At 33.3% G+C, this 21,344-nt stretch overlaps 1 protein-coding gene across 11 annotated transcripts in view; it reads left to right on the forward strand.

Annotated features, from left to right (window-relative positions):
• Positions 1-21,344, forward strand: part of mmd (disintegrin and metalloproteinase domain-containing protein mind-meld) — a 476,847-nt gene that overhangs the window by 357,537 nt on the left and 97,966 nt on the right. For all 11 annotated transcript variants that reach the window (XM_076112972.1, XM_076136870.1, XM_076112975.1 and 8 more), the window contains one exon: positions 11,020-11,166. In XM_076112972.1, the coding sequence (XP_075969087.1) occupies positions 11,020-11,166 (147 nt within the window). The remainder of the gene's footprint in view (positions 1-11,019; positions 11,167-21,344) is intronic.

Below are 21,344 nucleotides of genomic sequence, written 5' to 3' on the forward strand. Positions count from 1 at the left end.
TCCCATAATAATTCATCTAAATCCAACGCTCTCCCAACCATTATCTCTATCTTCCGTATCATCAATCTAACTCCGACCTGCTTCTGCTTTAAACTTTAAATCACTTAAAGTTTATTTCGGCCACTCCTTATCTAGTCGGTGAGTCGCTTCCGCTATCTCTGCGACCATATCCTAAGCAGCAGCGACTATTTCACTTAAGTGCCAAGTTATATCCAACTCGTAACAAGCTCTTTGTCTAACGATTCCAACTTGAAACACTGACTGTTTAATTTCAATTGTACTACGCCTTTTAGAAGCTTAAGAGTTCGTGTGGAAATTTTTAATTATTATGTTCCTCTGTTCCATTTCAATTATTTTTTGGATCTGTTTGTGTAGTTGATTGTTATTGGTAGTTCGTTTTGTTTGAGTTGTTAGGTTGGTATTACTGTTGTGTATGCTTTTGTTTGTGTTTCGACAATTATTGCTGATGATGTTGGTGTTGAGTGAAAAGATATTGATTTTGAAAAACGTGTTTAAATTATTGTAGGTTATAGTTTGGTCTCAGTTCAGCTATGTTGTATTTGGCTATAGGATTTCTTATACCTCATAAAATTGTATATTTTCAATCGAGATTACGTTTTATAATAATATTTTTTTATCAGAAAAATAAATCAGACGAAGCGTTTCTCTGAAAACGGTAAAGCCAACACCCAGTTTGTATATAACAAACAAATAAACCGATTATAACGAAACATTAAAAAGGTATTCACAATTTCACTGCCAACATTTTCAGCGATACATTTAAAGAGTTTAAAATAAAATCGATTCCAATATTATGAACACGCCCACGCAATTGAGAACTCACAAATTGTAAACGATTCGGGGATTTGATATTAAAAATGTATATTTTTAAAACCGACAGAAATATTAAATTTGTTGAACGAATATTGAAGTAATCGTTACATTTTATTTTTATGACGCACCCGAATCTTTAAAATTGGTCTTAAACTAGGAATTGCCTTCATCATCATTATCATTGAAGGCTGAACTCACTTACTTTTGAGTGAAGGCCTCTCTTTCACCTTATCTTTTATGGGTATCTTCCAAGGTGACAATATTATCTAGATGATAGCTAGTATCACTTTTGCTTCATTTTAACTAAATGACCTCAACAATGTCTTATCCTGAAATGATTTTCGTACTAAGGTACTACAATTGATTTGTACATTGCTCTGTCGTCCTGGAAACCAATTTCAATAATGTTGAATATATTTGTTAGTATTTGTTCATAAAATAGGAGAAAATAATAACCAATAGTCATATTATTTTGTTCATCAAAATTCCAGTTTGTTACAGTAGCTCTCTATACGTAATTTTAATCAAAAACGTATTTAATCTAACCATCAGAAACTGTGGAGTTTAATAAAATATCCAAAAGCAAAATCCCTTTTTGGGAAAATACGAAAATTTTAGAATTATCGAAAAACAATTGGCGGACCCCTCTCAATCTTAATCCGACAGTGCGTCTTAAAATTTCAAAACTCAATTAAAAGGCTCTGGAATATTTTAATTGTCTACCTGATGAATGGACTAAGTTGGTATAAAGACAGGTTAGATAGCTGTCGTTCGAAACGTTGGATTTATTTGATCATCTTCAATTTTGTTTTATGAATTAAAATGTATTTCATTTATATCTTGGCTGTCTTCAGTTGAAATTTCAGCGAGTATCGTAAATTGAGTTGTTAAGTGATGTTCATGTCGCGTCGTTATTAGATGTTCCTTGGTTACAAACTGTTCACTGAAGCATTTCTGATTTACATCTCCGAGTTATTGTATATTGAGATTAAACACCACCTGCTTTACAATATTATGTTGATCTTCAAAGTCAAGTTTGAGATAATAGTATTATGCATACATAATTTGAACACGGATATGATGTAGAAAAGTAATTAACGAAATAATAATAATGCTTAGTAGGATATGGTTTACGCGAAAATAGAACTGTCGTATTACAAGCGCTGTATTATCTTCAAGAAGCTTTTCATATCTCTATTAACTACAAAATTTCAAATACCAATAGCTACAATAACCGTAGCTGGTGCCAAAGATAGTAAACATAGTGAACAAACAAACATCAAGAAAAATCCAATACTAATATCGAAATGCTTTAAAAACAGCAAGCAATCCGGTTTCGCAATTAAACGTAGGCGCTATCGGACTTAGTCCTGGGTTTAATTAAACCCGGTTTTGTCCCGGACAAGGCACGGTAAATAGCCTGGACAAATCGATTGCATAATACCGGGGCTGCTCGCTTTGCAGTTTTTCAAAAGGTGACTCATAATGTCCGGGAACATTAAGCGAGGAGATAATCTTCGAGTCTTGAAGACAGAGTTGATTGGTTCCAATTTGTTTTGTTCTTGCAGATTGAATGCTGTTTTGTCTAGGAAATTGTTTACTTTGTTATTTGTTTGGGATCAAATGTTTCTTTGTGATTGATGAATCTTTGTAAGTGTATGCTAATTTATTATGTGACTTCGTTATTTAATTAAACATTACCAGCCGGCTGATTTAGGTTTTATGAAATAATTGTTACTTTACTCACTAAATGGATATGATCTTATTCGAGACTGAACACGTGAACATTTTTACAATATATTTTATTTACACATGTAAATAAATTCTTACTTCTATTTAGGTTTTGCTTTAATAATTCACATTTTAAACGGTTTATAATATACGGAAAAAATATCTATCTAATACTACTACTACTAATACCTATCTGAATATAAAAATCAGACAGCACATCTTAAAATTTCACTCAACATACAAAATGAAATGCTGACATAACTCCAAGTTCAAATCTAGAAATCCTCCCACAATAACTTACAAACATGACGAATACGTTTTCAAATCTCAAAAATAGCCTATTCAGTGATATACCTTGGATATTACGAGTATTACGAAGCAAGGAAACGGCTCAGAAATGTTCCCATATACTCTATGCAAACGTGAGCAGATAAGGTGGTCGTAAAATTGTATCGGTGGCCCGGCGTGGTCTATCGCTTGGAAATTATCGAATGCATAGATTTCCTTGGTGTTAATACTGTTTTGATAGTTTCGGTTTGTACGTTTAGTTTGTTTTGTTTTAGTCGTTTGTGCAAAAATGCGAATTTCATTTTTATTTTGACTTGTTTTGCGTTTCGGTGCATGTTAGTGGTGTAATCCCAAATGGTTGTTTTCATGATTGATGACATGATTTCTATTTTTATGTTATGATCGTTTGTGTTAATGTTTTTTATCAACTGCTAGATGCATATAATATATTGATATCTGGTTAATAAAGTTCTCTGCTCTTATTTTGTTATATTAAATTAAAGTTAAGAAAATTATTGGAGTATAAAGTTTAAATATTGCAAGTTTACTGATACTATTAAGATGTTTTTAATGTTTAAAATATTGAAAGTCGGTTTTCTAATTACTATTTTCGTGAAAACCATTTCCGTGGAATAAAAAATAAGCAAAACAAATTTCTAATTTCAACGGCAATAAACCAAGCGATTAGATTTTTATGAAAAAAGCGTAGTTTAAAAAAGAAAACTAAATTGAAAAAGTCCGGTCTCATAGCGAGCGATAAATTGAGATTGGACCACCGATTGCTTCGATCCCATTTCCCATAGGTTCCTAACGGTGGGAATTCCAGCTTGGAACTCGTAACAAAACTTCATATGTGTATCGCTTCTCCCTTACTTCGGCTCAACTTTGAGCAATATCTACAAAAGAGAATGGCCCCGTTGATTTGATGTCACCCCGTATCATGTCGGACCAAACATTTGTGAATTTCACTCCTTTAGTTGTGTGGAATTGTTTTTTGTTTTCCGACTATCTGTCGCTCTATTTTCAATGGACTGAAAAACAATTGGTGCTGTTGAGTTCTGAGAAATGTTGCCGACTGCACAATGTTGCAATAATTCATATTCATTAAAATGGTTTATATCTATTTCTAAGCATTTATTCAACACATATGTATATTTTTAGTTTCATGTTTAGTTTTTTATTTACCTTCCCTAGTTTTTATCTTATCTATTTAATCAAAATAGTATCGAAATAACATTAATATTTATCGAAAATTTGTAAAACAATTTGTTGTGGCGCTACAGCACCCATACAGTAATCATGAAACAAAGTAAAAGTATTTGTAATACGTTACTCAAGCCACAACAATAAAAAATCCCCACAAATCACTTAAAACCTTTAGTTTTTGCCGAAAATACGCCGTAAAAAACGTACAAACTATAAAAAGGAAAACTTAAATTGCTACCAAGATTACGTGTTCAATAAATTATCTTGACAGAACACCACAAAAGTGGTTACTTTATACAATAAGAACGTGAATGGTTTAAACGCTCCATATAATTTATGTTCGCGTAAAACCTCTGCTGATAAATCTAAGTTTCTCGTGAGAATTGAAATGCTAAGCCATGGACCGAAACTATTGTGTCACTTTATTTTTATAGGTGTTTTATGAGTTCACGCACCAGTTATTTCCATCAGGTTGGTTCCTGGAAACGATCGTTTGGGCTATTTTGATAAACATCTTCGAAGATCCGAATCTGTTTTTTTAGAATTCCGGGGTTTTCATAGCTAGTCGCTTACCAGTTGATAAGCGTTCAGTGGTGTAACAAACTTATCGTGTGAAAATTCCATTGGTGGTTTGGTACTTGATAGTATCTATTTATTATTATTTAGTTCGGGAAAGTACGTCAAAGTTGTCAAGTAAGATAACAGTCGTTAATCCATAGCAAAGGTCCTTAGATGATCTGAGAATTTGACACTAGGTTGATCAGTAACACAATTTTCTGCAGTCAGTACTGTCGAGTATCAAAAGCTTAACATTTAAAATGTACTGCCAAAATAGTTCCTACGACGCCCGTCAGAAGTGCTGATCAGATTGCCATACAACATTTCTCGATGACTAGCCAGTTGTCAGTAGTCGATAGTGGTAGAGAATCGAGCTACAGTAGTCATTTTTTAAATAAATAATTCTTCAATTCAGATATCAATTGAGATAAAGTTGCTTCTCTTAACGGATGTAAATGAGGATGTTTTATTCTATTTGTTTAATTTAAACTTCCTGTACAACGTAGTAAAAGGGAGATTTAATGTTGAGGACAATTTCCTCCCGAAAACCTTTTGGAGATGCTGAGATTATATGCTTTAGAAGGACATCTTCTTTAATTGGATCTTATTGCTGTAATTCTTTTTAAACGTGCTAGCTAATTGAAAGAACAACATGGGCATGATCACATAATCTGTAAAAAAAAACCAGTAATACTTTTTTTCAAGTCAAATAAATACATACAAACATTACAAATGCTAAAGTTAGTCTAGTTACCAATGTTTTGATAAAATCAATGATTCATGTTAGTATTATAAATGCAAAAGTCGGTCTGTTTGTTGCATTTTAACGACTAAACTATTGAACCATTTTTCATGAAATTTTGCTGGGAATTATATCGTTAATTTTAGCAAATAAACACAAGAGTGGAAGCATAGGTATAAGCGTGTATGATACAAAAGTCCTTTAAAATAATTTTCGTACAGGAAACCATGACAACTTACTTCCAAATTCTAATATTCATTATTAGAAAACCGGGATCCAATTTGGCCAAGTTTCGCCATCTCGAATCGTTCATTCGCGCAATCTTCCCAGCATCTGTACATCAGTTTATTCCAAGTATGGAATCTTGAAGTCAAAGTGCACGAATTGACAGTAGGGACTTGGATAAATTGCACGGAGGACCATTGGGGGGAAGGTGATGGGGGAAGGGGGGCAAGGTGAGGAAATTCAAATTGGATTGAAGGAAGTTTAGATTACATTGAATTTTCCCCCTACCTTGTTTAATTTAGTATAAAGTGCGCGATACTGTCTGCTTTGAAGCGTGGATTTTTTCTGTTACTCTCACGCTGTGACCGTTGTCAAAGATTTCAAAGAAACCTTCTGGGTAACAAATACGACAATTTAAATTTTACACACTAAAATTACTCTTTTCATACTTATTGAGCCTAAAATACTTACCCATGTCTTTAAGACCAGAGAAAGTATTTAAGATTGACTTATCTTCTTACCAATATCTTATCAAAGGACTAAAATAATACAAAGAAATATGATCTTCCCAATATCTCATCAGGACTAAAATAATACAAAGAAATATTCCAAATAAAATCTACCCCATAGAACCGACAACATCTTCCATCATAAAACAAAAGCGAACACATCTAAGGCAACAATTCTATTAAATTTAAACAGCGCCGTCTCAAATAGCATTAAAACAACGTACCAACGTTACACCTCCATGAAAAATGAAACACAGCGTCTTCAGGAAAATTCATCTTGTCCTACAAAAGGCGGCAGGGGGCGATAATTACCCGTAGGTACTTACGTACGATGAAAAATGAAACTAGTCGGCTCCCATCAAAAATGTTTTCTCAACTGTTGGGGTGACAGTGTGAAATTCTTTTTGATAAGTGGACGGTGGAGAAATTAAATATGAGACTGTAGCGCCATCTAGCGATGATACTTCGTACAATTTTTGGAATGCATGTGAATGGACTATGTTTTAGATTTTACATAGAAGATATGCTTGTTTATTAAAAAGTATGTTATGTTTATTTTATTCTTGATTATACAATTCTCGCACTAAGTACTGACGTATGTGGCGGGGACTTTACAAGCATATTTTTGGATCGCAGAAATAATTGTACCCCTTGGGACCCACGATGATAAATGCACTCACGACCTCCTGACACAGTTGTAATAGCGTGGTGGCTACTTAAGCCTCTGCTATACGGAAGCCGTAAAACATAACATTTCTCTTAACATGCTATGCTATGATATCTTTTTTTTGGTATCTGCCAATAAAATGACTTCTTACAGATCTTGAAAGAAATGATATAGCGATAAAACAGTCTTACTATAATTTCTCCTAAAAAAAGTAAATGAAGCTAAGAACTTTTATTGTAATTACTTTCACAAACAACAGATAAAAAGTACAAAACATATCAATATATCACTAATATTTGTTCCATGTAGGAATGAAGCCCCGGAAGACATAAGTGAAATATCTCGGTTTCTTAAAACGATTACTCTTGAATTAAATATAAGAAATATAAATTACAAAAGTATGTGAGTTTGCATTACAATGATTATCTCCAAAATTACTTAGCATAACTTTACGCTTTTATTTCCCTGGTGGGTAAACGTGTTACATCTTCATTTGGCAATTCCCGAGCTACAGATAAGAATTATCTGACAGAAACTCGATAACGACAAATATGGGAATTGAATTCGGGAGCGCAGTAGGAAATGCTTGATCATTGGTTAGTTTTAAATGAGAAGTATCACTGAAACATGTGGTATGAGGTGATAAAGCATCTATTGCTGCAATTACACCAGATTTTTTACTTATAAATGGCGTGATATTTTTTTAATATTAGCTTTTTATTCTTTGCTAATAGGCTACAGTGATTGACATGTGCTCTGTTATTTTATTGTATGTATATATATGTTATTTTATTTGTTCCTTTCAGTTCTTGACCAAGAATCTAATTTAAATCAATCACCTTTTGGCCACTCATGTAATAATTAATTACGTCATGTGCTAAGTCCAACTAGAAAATGTCCCCGCGACACAAGAACAATTCTTAGTGTGGAAGTTGTCTTTTAATAAACTAATTTATTATTCGTCGACCCAAAGGCTATATTTAAACCATAAAAATCTTCAAACAATAAAACTCAAAACTGTGACTAGCAAAATTCTAAAGCCAGTTTGTTTACATTTGTTTAAACCGCCCATAACCCTAGGTACAACCACTAAATGACTAGGCACTTTAACAATAGCCCACCACTTAAGCAAGAAATATTTTTTACGAGTATTTCAAAGCTTTTCTCTTAAAGAAAAACAAGTGTACTCCTCAAATGATTGATGATACCGAAGAATTTTATATAACTAGCTGTCCCAAGGGTTTTCTTATTACAACTTGTAAGTAAGATGATATTTCAGCCAGCATTTTTGATGAGGGTTCCCAGGTATCTTGTATATGTGCTATCATTTTGTTGCTAAGCTGATTGTAGGGATATAGGAACTCCCTGAGGATATTAGGAAATATATTCTGGCTTTAGATAACAGGTATTAAGGATATTCATGTTAATTTTTTTGGTTTTCTGTACGCGAAGTCGGATAAGACACACATATATTATCGTTGTGTATTTGGCGAAAGCTAGATTAGTATTGAAGATAGGGTTTCGACTTAAACTGATTGGTATTACAACATTTATTTTTAATCAAGAACACTTATAAAATTTATGTAGTAGCCACTTCATACTTTTATGATGTCTTTATTAAGTTTAATAGCATAATATTTTGGTTGCCCTTTTATGCTAACGTCTCATATGGTATTTTGTTTAGTATACATTGCTAATTTGATTAAGGATCGAACATGTATTTAAAACACATTTTTGTTTCAAAAATAAATTACGCTATCTTTATGTAAGCTACCATAGTGGTTAAGAGTAATCCGAATTAAAAGTTTACCGCATTCATATTTCTGACAATACATAACAACAGGAATTCTCAACACTCCACATTAGTAAAAAAAAATATATTATTATAAACGTAGTAGGTACATTCTTTACCATAAAAAAGCTGCGAAACCCTAAACAGTATTCAACAAACATTAATTTTGGTAAGTTTCGTCATACAAGCGAGCTATGTTAGGCCTGCGTTGACACAAGGCTTTGGCTTGGCTTTGCTTCAAGTTTAAGCTAAGACTAGTTGTCTACAACTTGTTGCGGTCGAGAGTATAACCTTAACACGTGTTGTATGATTAAGTGCCTTGTGAATCGCAGTTATGTGCCATACAGACGTATATGAAAATGATAGAGTAAACGATGCAAAATAATTGTGTTAGTCGGTAAAAATAGAATTAATGCATCCAAAATAAAAAGGAACGATTTGAATTATTAGTAACCCTTGCCTTTACTTTATTTTGGAAGAAGACTCCCAGGACTCAGGACTCGTTACAAGTGGTACAAAGTACAGAATAAATATTACATGGAACGACATAGTTTTAGGTTTTAGCAATGTGCAAAAGCTTGCAGCGCCTCTAGCGTTTTTAAGAGAACTTATTTGTATGAAAGGGTAACATGTCACGTGTAGGAATTTCAGTAACCGCTAGGAGTTTGATAACGTACCCAACAGATGGCAATAGTATACCATATTCTTGTTACATTATTATACACATATAACCGTAGCTCGATTCTCTTATTCTACTATCGACTACCGGTTGGGCTTATCGTAGAGGAATTTTGTATGAAAATCTGATCAGCGACTCTTACGGGCGTCGTAAGAACTATTTTGGCATCACATTTTAAATATCAAACTCTCGATACTCGATAGTTACGTACAAGATTATACAGAATCGTGCTGCTACTACCTGTATTACTATACTAACTGTACCTACCTGTGTTAAAGATACAATCCCATTTCGCAATCAAAAACGATTTATCATTATCACTTGATAAAAAATAATAACTTTTAGACACGAATGAGAGTGTTAATAAAATATTATCTCCTTCAATGCATTTAATTAATAAATGTACCGACGACTAACGTCATTCGAGTGTACCATTCCCATTGAATGAATGAAAACCTTTCCGATTTCTTGTGAGCGTGCGGTCCGGTCTTTCATTCATTCCGTTCGCCGCAGAGCGAAAAAAACGCGTCCTAATTGCGATCGAGGCTTTTACGTTGTGGCCATGAAATAAGCGGATTGAAGTTTGCAAGCAATTTTGTTTTGACGGCTCCAAGTTTTGCAATTAGGGCTTTTGGGTCATAACAATGTTTATGTCGTAAAATTGCTTTAGTGATGTTAATAGGTCAAGAAGAAGACGTTGTCGTTGTTTTGAACTATCATTGGTCTCTGTAACTTTTGTATTATGATAGTTAACACTAAAATTATCTTGAATGTACTTAACAATATTTCCATAGCCTAATAATGTGATTCAGCTTTGGAAATAATACATTACCGTGACACTAATTTGGTTACTAACCGTTCAAAATAAACGAACGAATGTAACCCAAATTCTATATAGAGTTTCTACACCTTCTATGAATCATTATCTCTACACCAACGTACATACAATTAATTTAAACTGTAATACTAAAAAGGCAAAACAGTACTCTTTAATCAATATTGACGCTTTTTCTTTCATATCACATCACATTAACACTAAAGTTAAACACTAAATCGCAAATTCCAAGCGTATTGATCGCTATTCTCATAGCCTATACACTTACATAGCATCTTTTTTCCCTTCTGCTAAAGGACGATACTCGTGAATGACAAATTAGGAGGTCTCTCGACGCACAAAATTGGTCCCAAGAATATTTTATTGAATTTGCACCACTTTTTTATCGTTCTTCGCCGTTCACTCGCTATATTTAGAAAACCTTTTATGGTGTATTATCTTTTTTGTATTCTGATTCATTTCCATTTCGTATTTTAGCTGTGATTGATGGATTATGGGATGTGAGAGGAATATAATAAGTGCTGGTGTAATAGGCACGAGTTCTGATCGATTGGTCTGTGATACGGCTGTGTTTTTATTGAGTTGATCGGTTTAAAGGAGCCATTGTAGATATGATTTTGATAATGGTGTTGGATTTGCATAGTTTTTGTGAACTTAGTTTTCTGTATTTGTATTAAATTTGTTTATTTCTTGAACTTATCTCCTGTAGAAATTAAGATGATAAGATCACAAAACGTCTTTTAAATGCAGAGATTTTACTCGAATGTAACATAAAAACAATCTTGAGACATTAAAATTTTTAATATCAAATTATACACATATAGAGCTAACTTCAAAGAGCATAATAATATGAGAATAAATTAAGTCAAAACTAGCCTTTTCCTTAGAATACTTCCATAATATCATGTATATTTCTAACTTTTATTTTACTAACATATTTTTTTCATCAACAGGAAATCGAACACTGCTACTACCACGGCACGGTGAAGGACTACCCGGGGGCGTCGGCGGCGTTTCACACGTGCAACGGCGTCTCGGGGGTGATTCACATCGGCAACGAAACCTTCGTCATACACCCCTTCTACGGCGGCGATCTTTCGGTCAGTGGCGCATGCTTTTATTTACCTCACACGGGCATTTTGCAAAGAAATACGTTAAATTAGACTTTTATTTCTAACTAGCTGACCCGCGCAACTTCGCTTGCGTAAGAGCACATAAGAGAATCATAATTTACCCCGTTTTTGTAACATTTTTCACTGGTACTCTGCTCCTATTGGTCGTAGCTTGATAATATATAGCCTTCCTCGATAAATGAGCTATCTAACACTGAAAGAATATTTTAAATCGGACCAGCAGTTCCCGAGATTAGCGCGTTCAAACAAACAAACAAACTCTTCAGCTTTATAATATTAGTATAGATTACCATAGTTCTTATACTTTTTCTTACAAGGATGGTTGTCGTTAGCCTGGCTGGTTGTAAAAATCAGCCAGATCCCTTAAACAATGTTTTTAAGAAAAAAAAGCAGCTTGATTTTTTTCTTTATCCCCTTTAACATGAGAAAAGGCTAAGACAAAGTTTTGATGCATTTTTGCAACTTGTCCGTGTGAGGTTTAATACTATGGGTTTATTTTAATGTTTAGGTTTAACTGTAGGTCAGTTCGTCACCAAAAATAAAAATACGGATGTGTTTAGTTATTATTATGAACAAATTTAAGAAATTTCTACAGTTTTCACGATCCTTTAATTTCAATAGGATTTTTTGCTAAAATAGTGATTATTTTCAGTACATAATATGATAGAGTATAAAATAATAATATCAATCACAAAATTAACTGAACAAACCTATAATATAGTTTAAATATGCCAACAAAGAACGGTTTCCGAATAATGTCGCGGAAACAGGGATGTCGGCTAATTAAATATGATCAGTATACATTGTAAAGCTTGTTCGAGTTGACTCCACCGCTAATTCCACTGAACATGCGATGTATAATTAATATGGTATAGTGTACGAGTACGGGTGTAACCTTGAGAGAACGAACGGGAAATGTGGAGGAATTGATATTTTAATTTAGGAAGTATCGGTATTTTGTTTAAGTTATTTGGTACAATTAAAACGTATTTGCAGCGGAGTGGATTATTCTTTCACGTTTGCTACGGACACCTAAGTTCCTTGTTTGTATTTTAAAAATAGGTACTCATTAGGTATATGTATTACCATCATGAAAATATAATTACTTACTTAACTATGTCCTAAATACGAATCAAAGGATGATAATGTAGTTTCGACACAATACGCTCTATGATTGCGGTATGGCATAGTCCTATAAATTGATATTATAAATCCATCCCAAATAATATATGGCGAAGTTCCTAACAATAGATAGTTCACTTTTGGAACAAAATAATTTAGCAATGACTTGACTCCACCTTAGATCGTTTCAGCCATTTTACTAATACACTTTGTGCAAAATTATCACAAAATTCTAATCCCTATAAAATGTTTAATAACCTTTTTTATTATTCTGTTACTTACCCATTCGTTTGATCTAACTTCCATGCTTAACCCTTAAGTTGAATTAAGCCCCGAGCATAAAATATTTTACGATAAAAGATGTTAAAAACTTATTATGGGCGCAGTAAATTTTTATGTTCATTGAATCTGAAAAGTTGTCGCAGGAAAGTTTCTTGAGGTATAAAGAAAGAGCGCATTTATTAGTAGCTTTTTAAAAAACCCTGATATTATAAATCGCACATTCTGAGATTAAAAGATTTAAATACACACACGATATCCAGTCCATTATCTATTAGGGTAGGTGTTAGTCCTGTAAAAGGTATATCGATTTATGTAAATAAATTAACTGATAGTTGCTTCTCTAACTTAATGTGACTTTAATACGCACGGTTCATGTATATAAATAGTAAGGCGTGTAAGAAATGTGGGTATTCTTTCATTTATCCCAATCAAACATTTTCTTTTGTTTCATTAACTATTTTAAAGGTCGTAACTTATAGTAATGACTGCAGTTTTATCAAGCAGCAATCACAGCTATTCCAACCCAAATTACTATCAACGCTATCGATGGCTATCAACTAAATTACTATCAAAGTCCATCGACAAAATCTTCCATTCTTACCATTAACATCTAAGAACAGCCCAAAATTAATCTATTTCCACCATAATAGTAAATGTAATTGAGTCATTACAGGCTGTTTACTCCAATGATTAAAATCTCCGAGCTACCCTCAAATAAGAATAATTACCCTTCTGCCCGCAGCGAAATTAAAAAATACTTTCTCACAACTACCCCACGTAATAGACCACTTAGACCGTAAGATTAGCTTTTTTCATTACGCTGATAGTTTAATTTGTAGATTAATGGGTAAAAATAGAAAACTGCGGGGATATTTTGTAGTTTAAGATCTTGAGATGGCTTTATTTATGGAGTTTCTTTTTATCCATAAATCCATTTTCTTGTATTTTAAAACTAAACAAGTACTCTCAAATGAATTTGTATATCTGCGACATAAGATTTCGTCGAACGGGCGTTTTCTAAAACATATTTAACCACAAAAAAAGCACAAACACTTAATTAATTCTTAGTCCTACTTTGAAATAGTGAAATAAACCCTAAACTCGGTCTATCATTGTCCCGTCTTGCATCAATCAAAGGCAATCGAGTCGAACTTCGCTTACCCTACAATAATTTAGTGATCAATCTTACCCCAGGTATTTTGTTTCGCCTTAAAAAGTCACTTTTCATCCAAAAGGTTTCTGGGAAACTGCCTAATGTATGAGTTTGGACTCTTGTATATTTTTTAGGGAATAAATAGTGCAAAAGTTCAAAAAAATATCTAGTAAATATTGATTAGACGTTTAGTATCTCATTTCACACGCAATAAATTATTTTTACGAAATCTCTCTCTATGTACGGATGAGATAATTCCCATTTTATTCCAAACGCTTGCCTGCGATTACAAAAAAATGTATTCACAGTTTCACAAAATGAGCTATATTCTTATTTTACATTCTTTAACAAGCAGAATATTTATGAAGTTTTTTGACTGTCCCACATCTTACTTAATTAGACAGTTTATCAGAGGTAGCACAACACCTAAACAAATTTAACAAAAAAACTAATTTATGTTCTCGAAATTACCAAGCAGTAAAATATTCTTCGTATCCTTCTATCATTTCATAGTAAAACATTATTTCGAATTAGTGATACACTTTCAAACACCAATCAACTCTACCTGACTGTAGCAAATGCCTTTTTTTATACTAAATCGCTCTTTTTAACTCTCTTGACCTAAGTACATTCTCTTTATACACGTATTGCAAATATCGTTACGGGGGCACGTGAAAAGCTTGTGTTATTTATGTATTCACGGGCACTGCGTTGACGACAGGAATTCCTTTCATGTGCCTACTTTCGATAAAAAATGCTGTACATTTGTAAGTATTAAGCTTCTAGGGGCGATTGTTTAAGGGATGAGAGGTAGCGGGAGCGGATAGAGGGTTGAACTGTTTAAATACGTATTTAATTTACATCCTTCATTGTGTGACTTTGTATGGGCGTTGAAAATACTATATTAGACTGCACCTCAATTACTATTACGAGTTTTTGCTTATTCTCGTATTAAACATATGATAGAGGCGTCGGCTTTTAACATAGGTTTTTATAGGCACTACAATATTTCTTTCTTTTATTTTCTAAGCCGATGTTGACAGATTTAAATTGTCCACGTCATTGAGACTATTGAGAGTAAACATTAGGGTAATCCTTTTTCATTACAGTTTGCATTGTATTATATTATTTAAATAAAAGTATATCCTACTGTAATAGCGGCACAGTGTACGCGGTTGATGGCACATCTTATAGCAATTTTAAGTACGGTACTCTTATGACTTGTACCACAATAAAATTTATTAAGGCCACAAACAAATTTGTCGTTGACAAGTATAACACATTCACAGCTGTGATTGCAGCCGAGTTTGAGGCACTGTATTAACGGTGCTTTGAACATGTTACAAGTTATAAACTTTCACGATTTGTTCAAACTTCTTTATTATACTTTTTACTTCTAAATAACTTGAAACTTCAAGTTAATTTTAATTCACTTGCATACATTAGGTATTATATTTGAATCTTGAGATCTGTCTAGTCGTATTTTAGAAGCATAGACATCGCCTAAATTATGTAAAAACAGTTCCAGAAGCTAGTTTATAAGTGGGAATAAAATCTCTTATACTATACCATATTCTCTGATGAGTAGACGATTTTTTTTCTGTTAAATATCACACCACAAAAGACTGGGTCCTTCATTATTTTATTTACAAATATTCAAACAAATACAAAAATATAAATCATTGTTTTCAAATACCGATATCTCTACATGTCATATTATAACCTGACCAAAATAAATATACACAAATATTCTCTCAACATACAAAAAACTCCACCCTATTATTCCCTTTTTAATAAAGTCGAGTAACATATGTTAATGTAGGAACGAGAAAGGTTTGACACCTGTCCGTCGGGTTAAACCTGCAAGGACCCTAGGGTTCGGCTTACATAATATAGCCTAGTTATCCAACCTGACCTAAAGAAGAAAACGTTTAGATAAATACTCTTTGAAATTCTTATTAGGATATAGTTTAGTAAGTAAGTAAAATTCGTGGATTGGGGTTACAAAAGTCGCATTTAATTTGAGTATTATAAAGATAGATATTTTGGGTTGAATAAAATTACATTCTAAGGGGTTAATTTGAACAAAAACTTAGCTTATACTAGATCCCGCGTCTGTACTTAATTCAATGCTAGATTTCGAAAAAAATCAGATAAGCCGTGATAAGATGAATCAATTTTTATGATTAAACTACTTTAAAAACAGAAACTACTTTCGAAAAAAGGCCATAAATATTTTTATGTGGGTGATATTTCAGTTTGTAAGCCACATTTAAAAATAAGTCAATAAAAAACACACTTTATTTATAAACAATGTTATAGTACACATATAACCATAATCAGAATAGTTATTATAACTGCACATCACACTGCAGACTAGAATCTTGTAAACAATTTTCCCTCCCTCATATATCAAGAAAGCCTGTACTTACTATATTGCAGACGCAACTCAGGGTTGTAAGCAATTTAATTTATCTTAGACTAGGCAACACATATTACATTCATACAGCCTGCAATATCATACACTATGTAATAGGCACCTATAGGCCAACAACTTAGTATAGAGTAGTCGGAGCCTGCAAACCTTGTGTGAGAGGTATATAAGGTTTACAGGCTGCCTGACGTATACAAAATTAGCGGCCCGCGCGAGCTTCGCCCGATATGAATGGTTATTTTATAAAAAAAAAACCCTTTACAACTCTGACACATAAGACTTTCTACTTGAATCAGCTCATCTATTAAAAAACTGCATTAAAATCCGTTGCGTAGTTTTAAGATCTAAACATACATATATATATATATATACAGACATAGGAAAAACTCGCGCTTTATACTATGTAGTGATTCAGAGTTCAAAACATCACTATCCCGTTGTCTTATGCAGATGACGGTTGCCAGTCTGTATTTACTGTATGTTACCTTTACTGTATTTTTAGAAATACACAGCAGTATTACAATCTAGATATATATTATTGTCTGTAGTATTAGGTACGTAATAGGCACCTATTGCAGTTGTACCATACAACTGCAGAGGTGTAAAATATACAATGCTACTTCTTCAATGTCAGTCATTTGAAGAACTAGAATATAGTTAGGTTTATTTCGCCAGAGGTCTTGAACCTTCGTGTATAGGTCTTGTTTAGATTTTGAAGATGTTAAGAAGAATTTTTTATACGGTTAGCTGCATTCTTTCAAACATTCAAATGTCATAACTTGCTTTGGGTAAACAAACTGTGAATTTCACATTTCTACACTTTTCTTCTTCTTGGTTAATATTTTTTCGATAAAATTACTTCAGTATTTCAAGCTTCAGCTCTTTAGTAATTCTACTTACTAAACAAGATCTACGATTACGACCTTTATATAAGCAAACTAAAGGCGGGATGCACGTCCTGTTAAATTTACAGATTCATTAAAAAAAAATATTTTGTTTTAAATTTACTCCTGATTTATTTTTCACCTTACTGCAGAACTTGCATATTCTAAGAAACCTACAAATACTTCCCAATGTTGAATACACCTGGCATAGCTTCCAGGATTTATTCGTACATGCAACTGGCACAACTGAAGAGTTTCCTTGAAGCGCCAAGTGTTTAACTCGGGAGTTTAGATAGAAAACACTTTTCACAATGAGATATCTTGTTTGTTCTACCACTGCTAGATTTTGTATAAAACATGCTTCGTGGAAATAAGGAATGACGTTAAGCATATATTTTCTTAAGGATACGTAGCTTTCGGTTTTCATAGAAAATTATGTAGATAAATAATTTTGTACTTGTGAAACCAGCAACTTGTATTTCTTGTGAGACCAAAGTGTACCACTATAAACCCCTGAACCACTTATAATTATATTCTTATTATTGTATGGTTAGTGGTCAACCTAGTATCAAAGTTGTTCAAGCCGCCCGAAAGGCCTTTGATGTGGCTTAACGACTGTTATCTTAGTAGACAACAACCGGGACCGACTTTTAACGTGCCCTCCGAAGCACGGAGGCGCTCAGTTCTAGTACCACTATGCGGTCACCCATCTATAGAATGACCCCGCCAACGGTTGCTTAACCCACAGATCGTCTTACATTCAGTAGCACCATTCTCAGCAGCCGGTACTGGCGAATATCGAAATACATATACATATCGATTGACATTTAAAATGTACTGCCAAAATATTTCCTGCGACGCCCGTTTCATACAAAAATTACTAGATAGCTAGCACTAGTACTACTTATTGTCTAATTTGATCAATGATATGCATGTATTTTAAAATTTTCAATCAATGGGTTTTAGAAACATTCTTTTCATTTAGCCTAGTTTACTAACTATTTAAAACAATATTTAAATAGTAACCCTTACAACGGTCTAACCTTCAGCTAACCTTGGTACATATACGAGTACATATAACTCTCAAATACCTCCAAAAATGGTCTTAAAATTAATAACATCTTGTAAAGTGGGTGCTAATTATAATTTAATTATATAAAATATGACTGTAATATCGTATTACATACGTGAAAATAATTTAATTTAATTATGATACTTAATTACGCGAGCGACCTGCTTCCAGCGTAATTATAATTATACAACGTTTAATAATTATAATGTAATAATGTAATTATACCATTCCGTGTGAGAGGATGACATTGAACGACTTGGCTTTGAAGTCAGGTGGCTTTAAAGTCACTTGGCTTGTATTGCTCATAGTCACGTAATGATCAAACTTGCGTGGCTATTAATAGGTTTACTGTTATTTTTATTATATTTTATATACTTATTGTTATATTTTTTTTTAAATTCTCTATTTTAATATTTTATTTAATGTCACCAGTAACTTAACTTTCTACGCTTTGGGCTATTTAAAAATATATCGTATCGCTTGTGTTCATGTTACTGTTACTATTACACACTGTAATCAATATACAAAATTACTTGCTAAAAAGGCAGTTCTTTCAATACACACTAAAGACGCTGACTAATTTTACATGAGGACTCACTATTTCAAATCATGATAATTTATACCGTCTGAAAATAATTTAAACTATCTTTATAAAACGGATCACACTTCGTGCAAAAGGCTTGTTCTATGTATTTCTATAGAAAGTATACTGGACTATACTATACTATATAGTTAATAACTATATTAATATCCACGACATCTACAAGTACATACTTCCTTAAAAAAAAAACTGAAACGTCAAACCGACATGTAACATTGTACCTCGCGTAAAATTTATGGCCCACTGCGATAAGGGTCGGATAATCTCGTCCCACTTGGCCCACTCGTCCCACTGGCCCCGCACGTGGTGTGACGTGGCCCCGGGACGACTTGTGACGTGTACTTATTACGAGTGACAATGAGTAAATGCTTGTGGACCGGCTGTAAATCAAGTGTGTGTTGGTTCTTCTTAGGGACTATAAAGGGTTAATCGTACGGTTTGGAAGATCGTGGATTATGTGTAAGGGAGATGTGTTTTGGTTGAGGACATTTAAGATAGATACAAATTAGGTTTAATTCACTGTTCTATGTACTTAGCGCCATGTCTGCTTTATACACTTTTTTACAAATGCGTTACCTAAAATCAAGTGAAATTTCAATAGTACTTGTAAACGTTAAACATTATAAACTAAACAGTATTTTAGCTCAAAGACTTGCGAAACTCTAAACTTAAATTGTAACCAATTATTGGATCCTAAACTGTACCTAATTTAGTTAATAATGTAACCAACTATTTTTAGTCGAAAAGAAACAACCATTTTACCAAAACGAGCACAAAAACCTAAACACTACCAAACATATTTTAAAATATACCTCACAACTTTAAACCACGCTATCTATCGTCCATAACAAATCAACACTTATTCCCCTACCCTACTTGATAACCTACCATCAAAACACAGGACAGGTGGTCATAAACTGTGGAACACAATAAGCAATCTATTAATGTTGGCCTCTCCGCCTTTTGTTTATCGGCTCACAAGAGATAAGGGACCCATTGTGTAGACACATACGTATATTATGTATCGTTTGTTTTCAAGTTTTATAGGCAACAGTAACCTATTTGATACGGGCGTGTTAATGTGAGTGTGGGTGGTTAATTTTGAAATGACTTATTTGACTTTACAGTGGAGGCGGATAGGATGTTTTGGAATGCGAGAAAGAATCATCGTACCCTTTCTCGCATTCAATGTGTGGTCTGAATATTTTAGCATGAAGCATGGATGCGTTAATTATTAGACTATCAGTGTATTCTACTAATAAAAGCTTATGTAAACTAAATTTCTTCGTATTTCAGAAGGCACTTCAAAACTCGGTCAATATTGATTTTAAAATTTAGGTATCAATCGGTAAGCCAAGCATTCTTAATAGCTTTGGCACATAAATGAAATCATAATTAGGTATGAAACAGACAGATTTTCTGATGTAATTTGCGTATGAGCATCACGCAGTTTAATTTATATACTTCAAGTAGAGCATAATATAAGGTCATAAAAAGGAAATTACGCAAAATTATGAAAAACACCAAACAGGCTTAGAATGAACAATTCGTTCACATTATGTAATTAACAGTAATTCGCGTAAATTCGTATACAGGCTCACCCTTAATTTACGAGTTTTAAACTGGAAAATAAATAGGCTTTAACGACTTTGCGGCTTTGCGACATCGCGGTTTGCTACACAGTGGCTTGCGGCAAAGCGACTTGGAAATAATGGTGCTAAAAGATTACGTTTTCATGGAGAAGGTTTTACGGTATATTATGAGATGCATGAGGTAACGCTCGAAGCAATTATTGTTTTATCAAAGGGGTAATTTGTAAGAGAATTTAATCAATGTGATTTGAATAGATTGTTCATTCGATGAGAAGAAATAATGGGAGTAGTTCAATAAACATAATACTGTTTAAAATAATTAAAATATTAATACACTATCACATTCGTAATTAACTTTGACGCCTTTTCTTTTAGATTAGTGTCAACGTTGTAACCGCCAGTTAGATGAACTAATGACATTTAACGTACTATCCGAAGCACGGGAGAGCCTTAACCCAAATATCACTTAGCGGTCACCTGTCTTTAGTATTTCCGTGCCAAAATTTGATTAACTCATTGTTCGTTTAAGTACAGCTGGCTAGGAGCGTCCTTGCTAGAAAAATATTAATCTTTGATGAATCATAGGTCGGCTAAAACAAAAATATATTCAAACAAAACCATTATAAAATATGGCCGCCAATCCCTTTTGTACTCGCAATAAATAATAAACGGGTGATCCTTAGCAATTTGTTAGAATATTAGGGCAGAGTGCGCGTCGTCAATTAGAGAGGGGATTACATGAGTGACAAACGTCGGGAGGAAGGGCCGAGTTGATGACGTCACGAATCACTCTGTTGTACCGCGTTACAGGATTATGGGGAGGTGTTTGATATTTTATGATAACGTAGCTGTGTTACAGTGTTTAGAATCTCGTAGTATTGAAAAGCGAGGAGCAACTATTCAGTTAATTCGAAATAGATATTTTTATAATTATGAAAAAGTTTGATGAGAACATTAGTTTGCTAATAACCTTTCTCATTTTTTAAACTATAAACCCATGACCAA

The sequence above is a fragment of the Anticarsia gemmatalis genome, chromosome 4 (assembly GCF_050436995.1).
Source record: "Anticarsia gemmatalis isolate Benzon Research Colony breed Stoneville strain chromosome 4, ilAntGemm2 primary, whole genome shotgun sequence".
NCBI classification, from domain to species: domain Eukaryota; kingdom Metazoa; phylum Arthropoda; class Insecta; order Lepidoptera; family Erebidae; genus Anticarsia; species Anticarsia gemmatalis.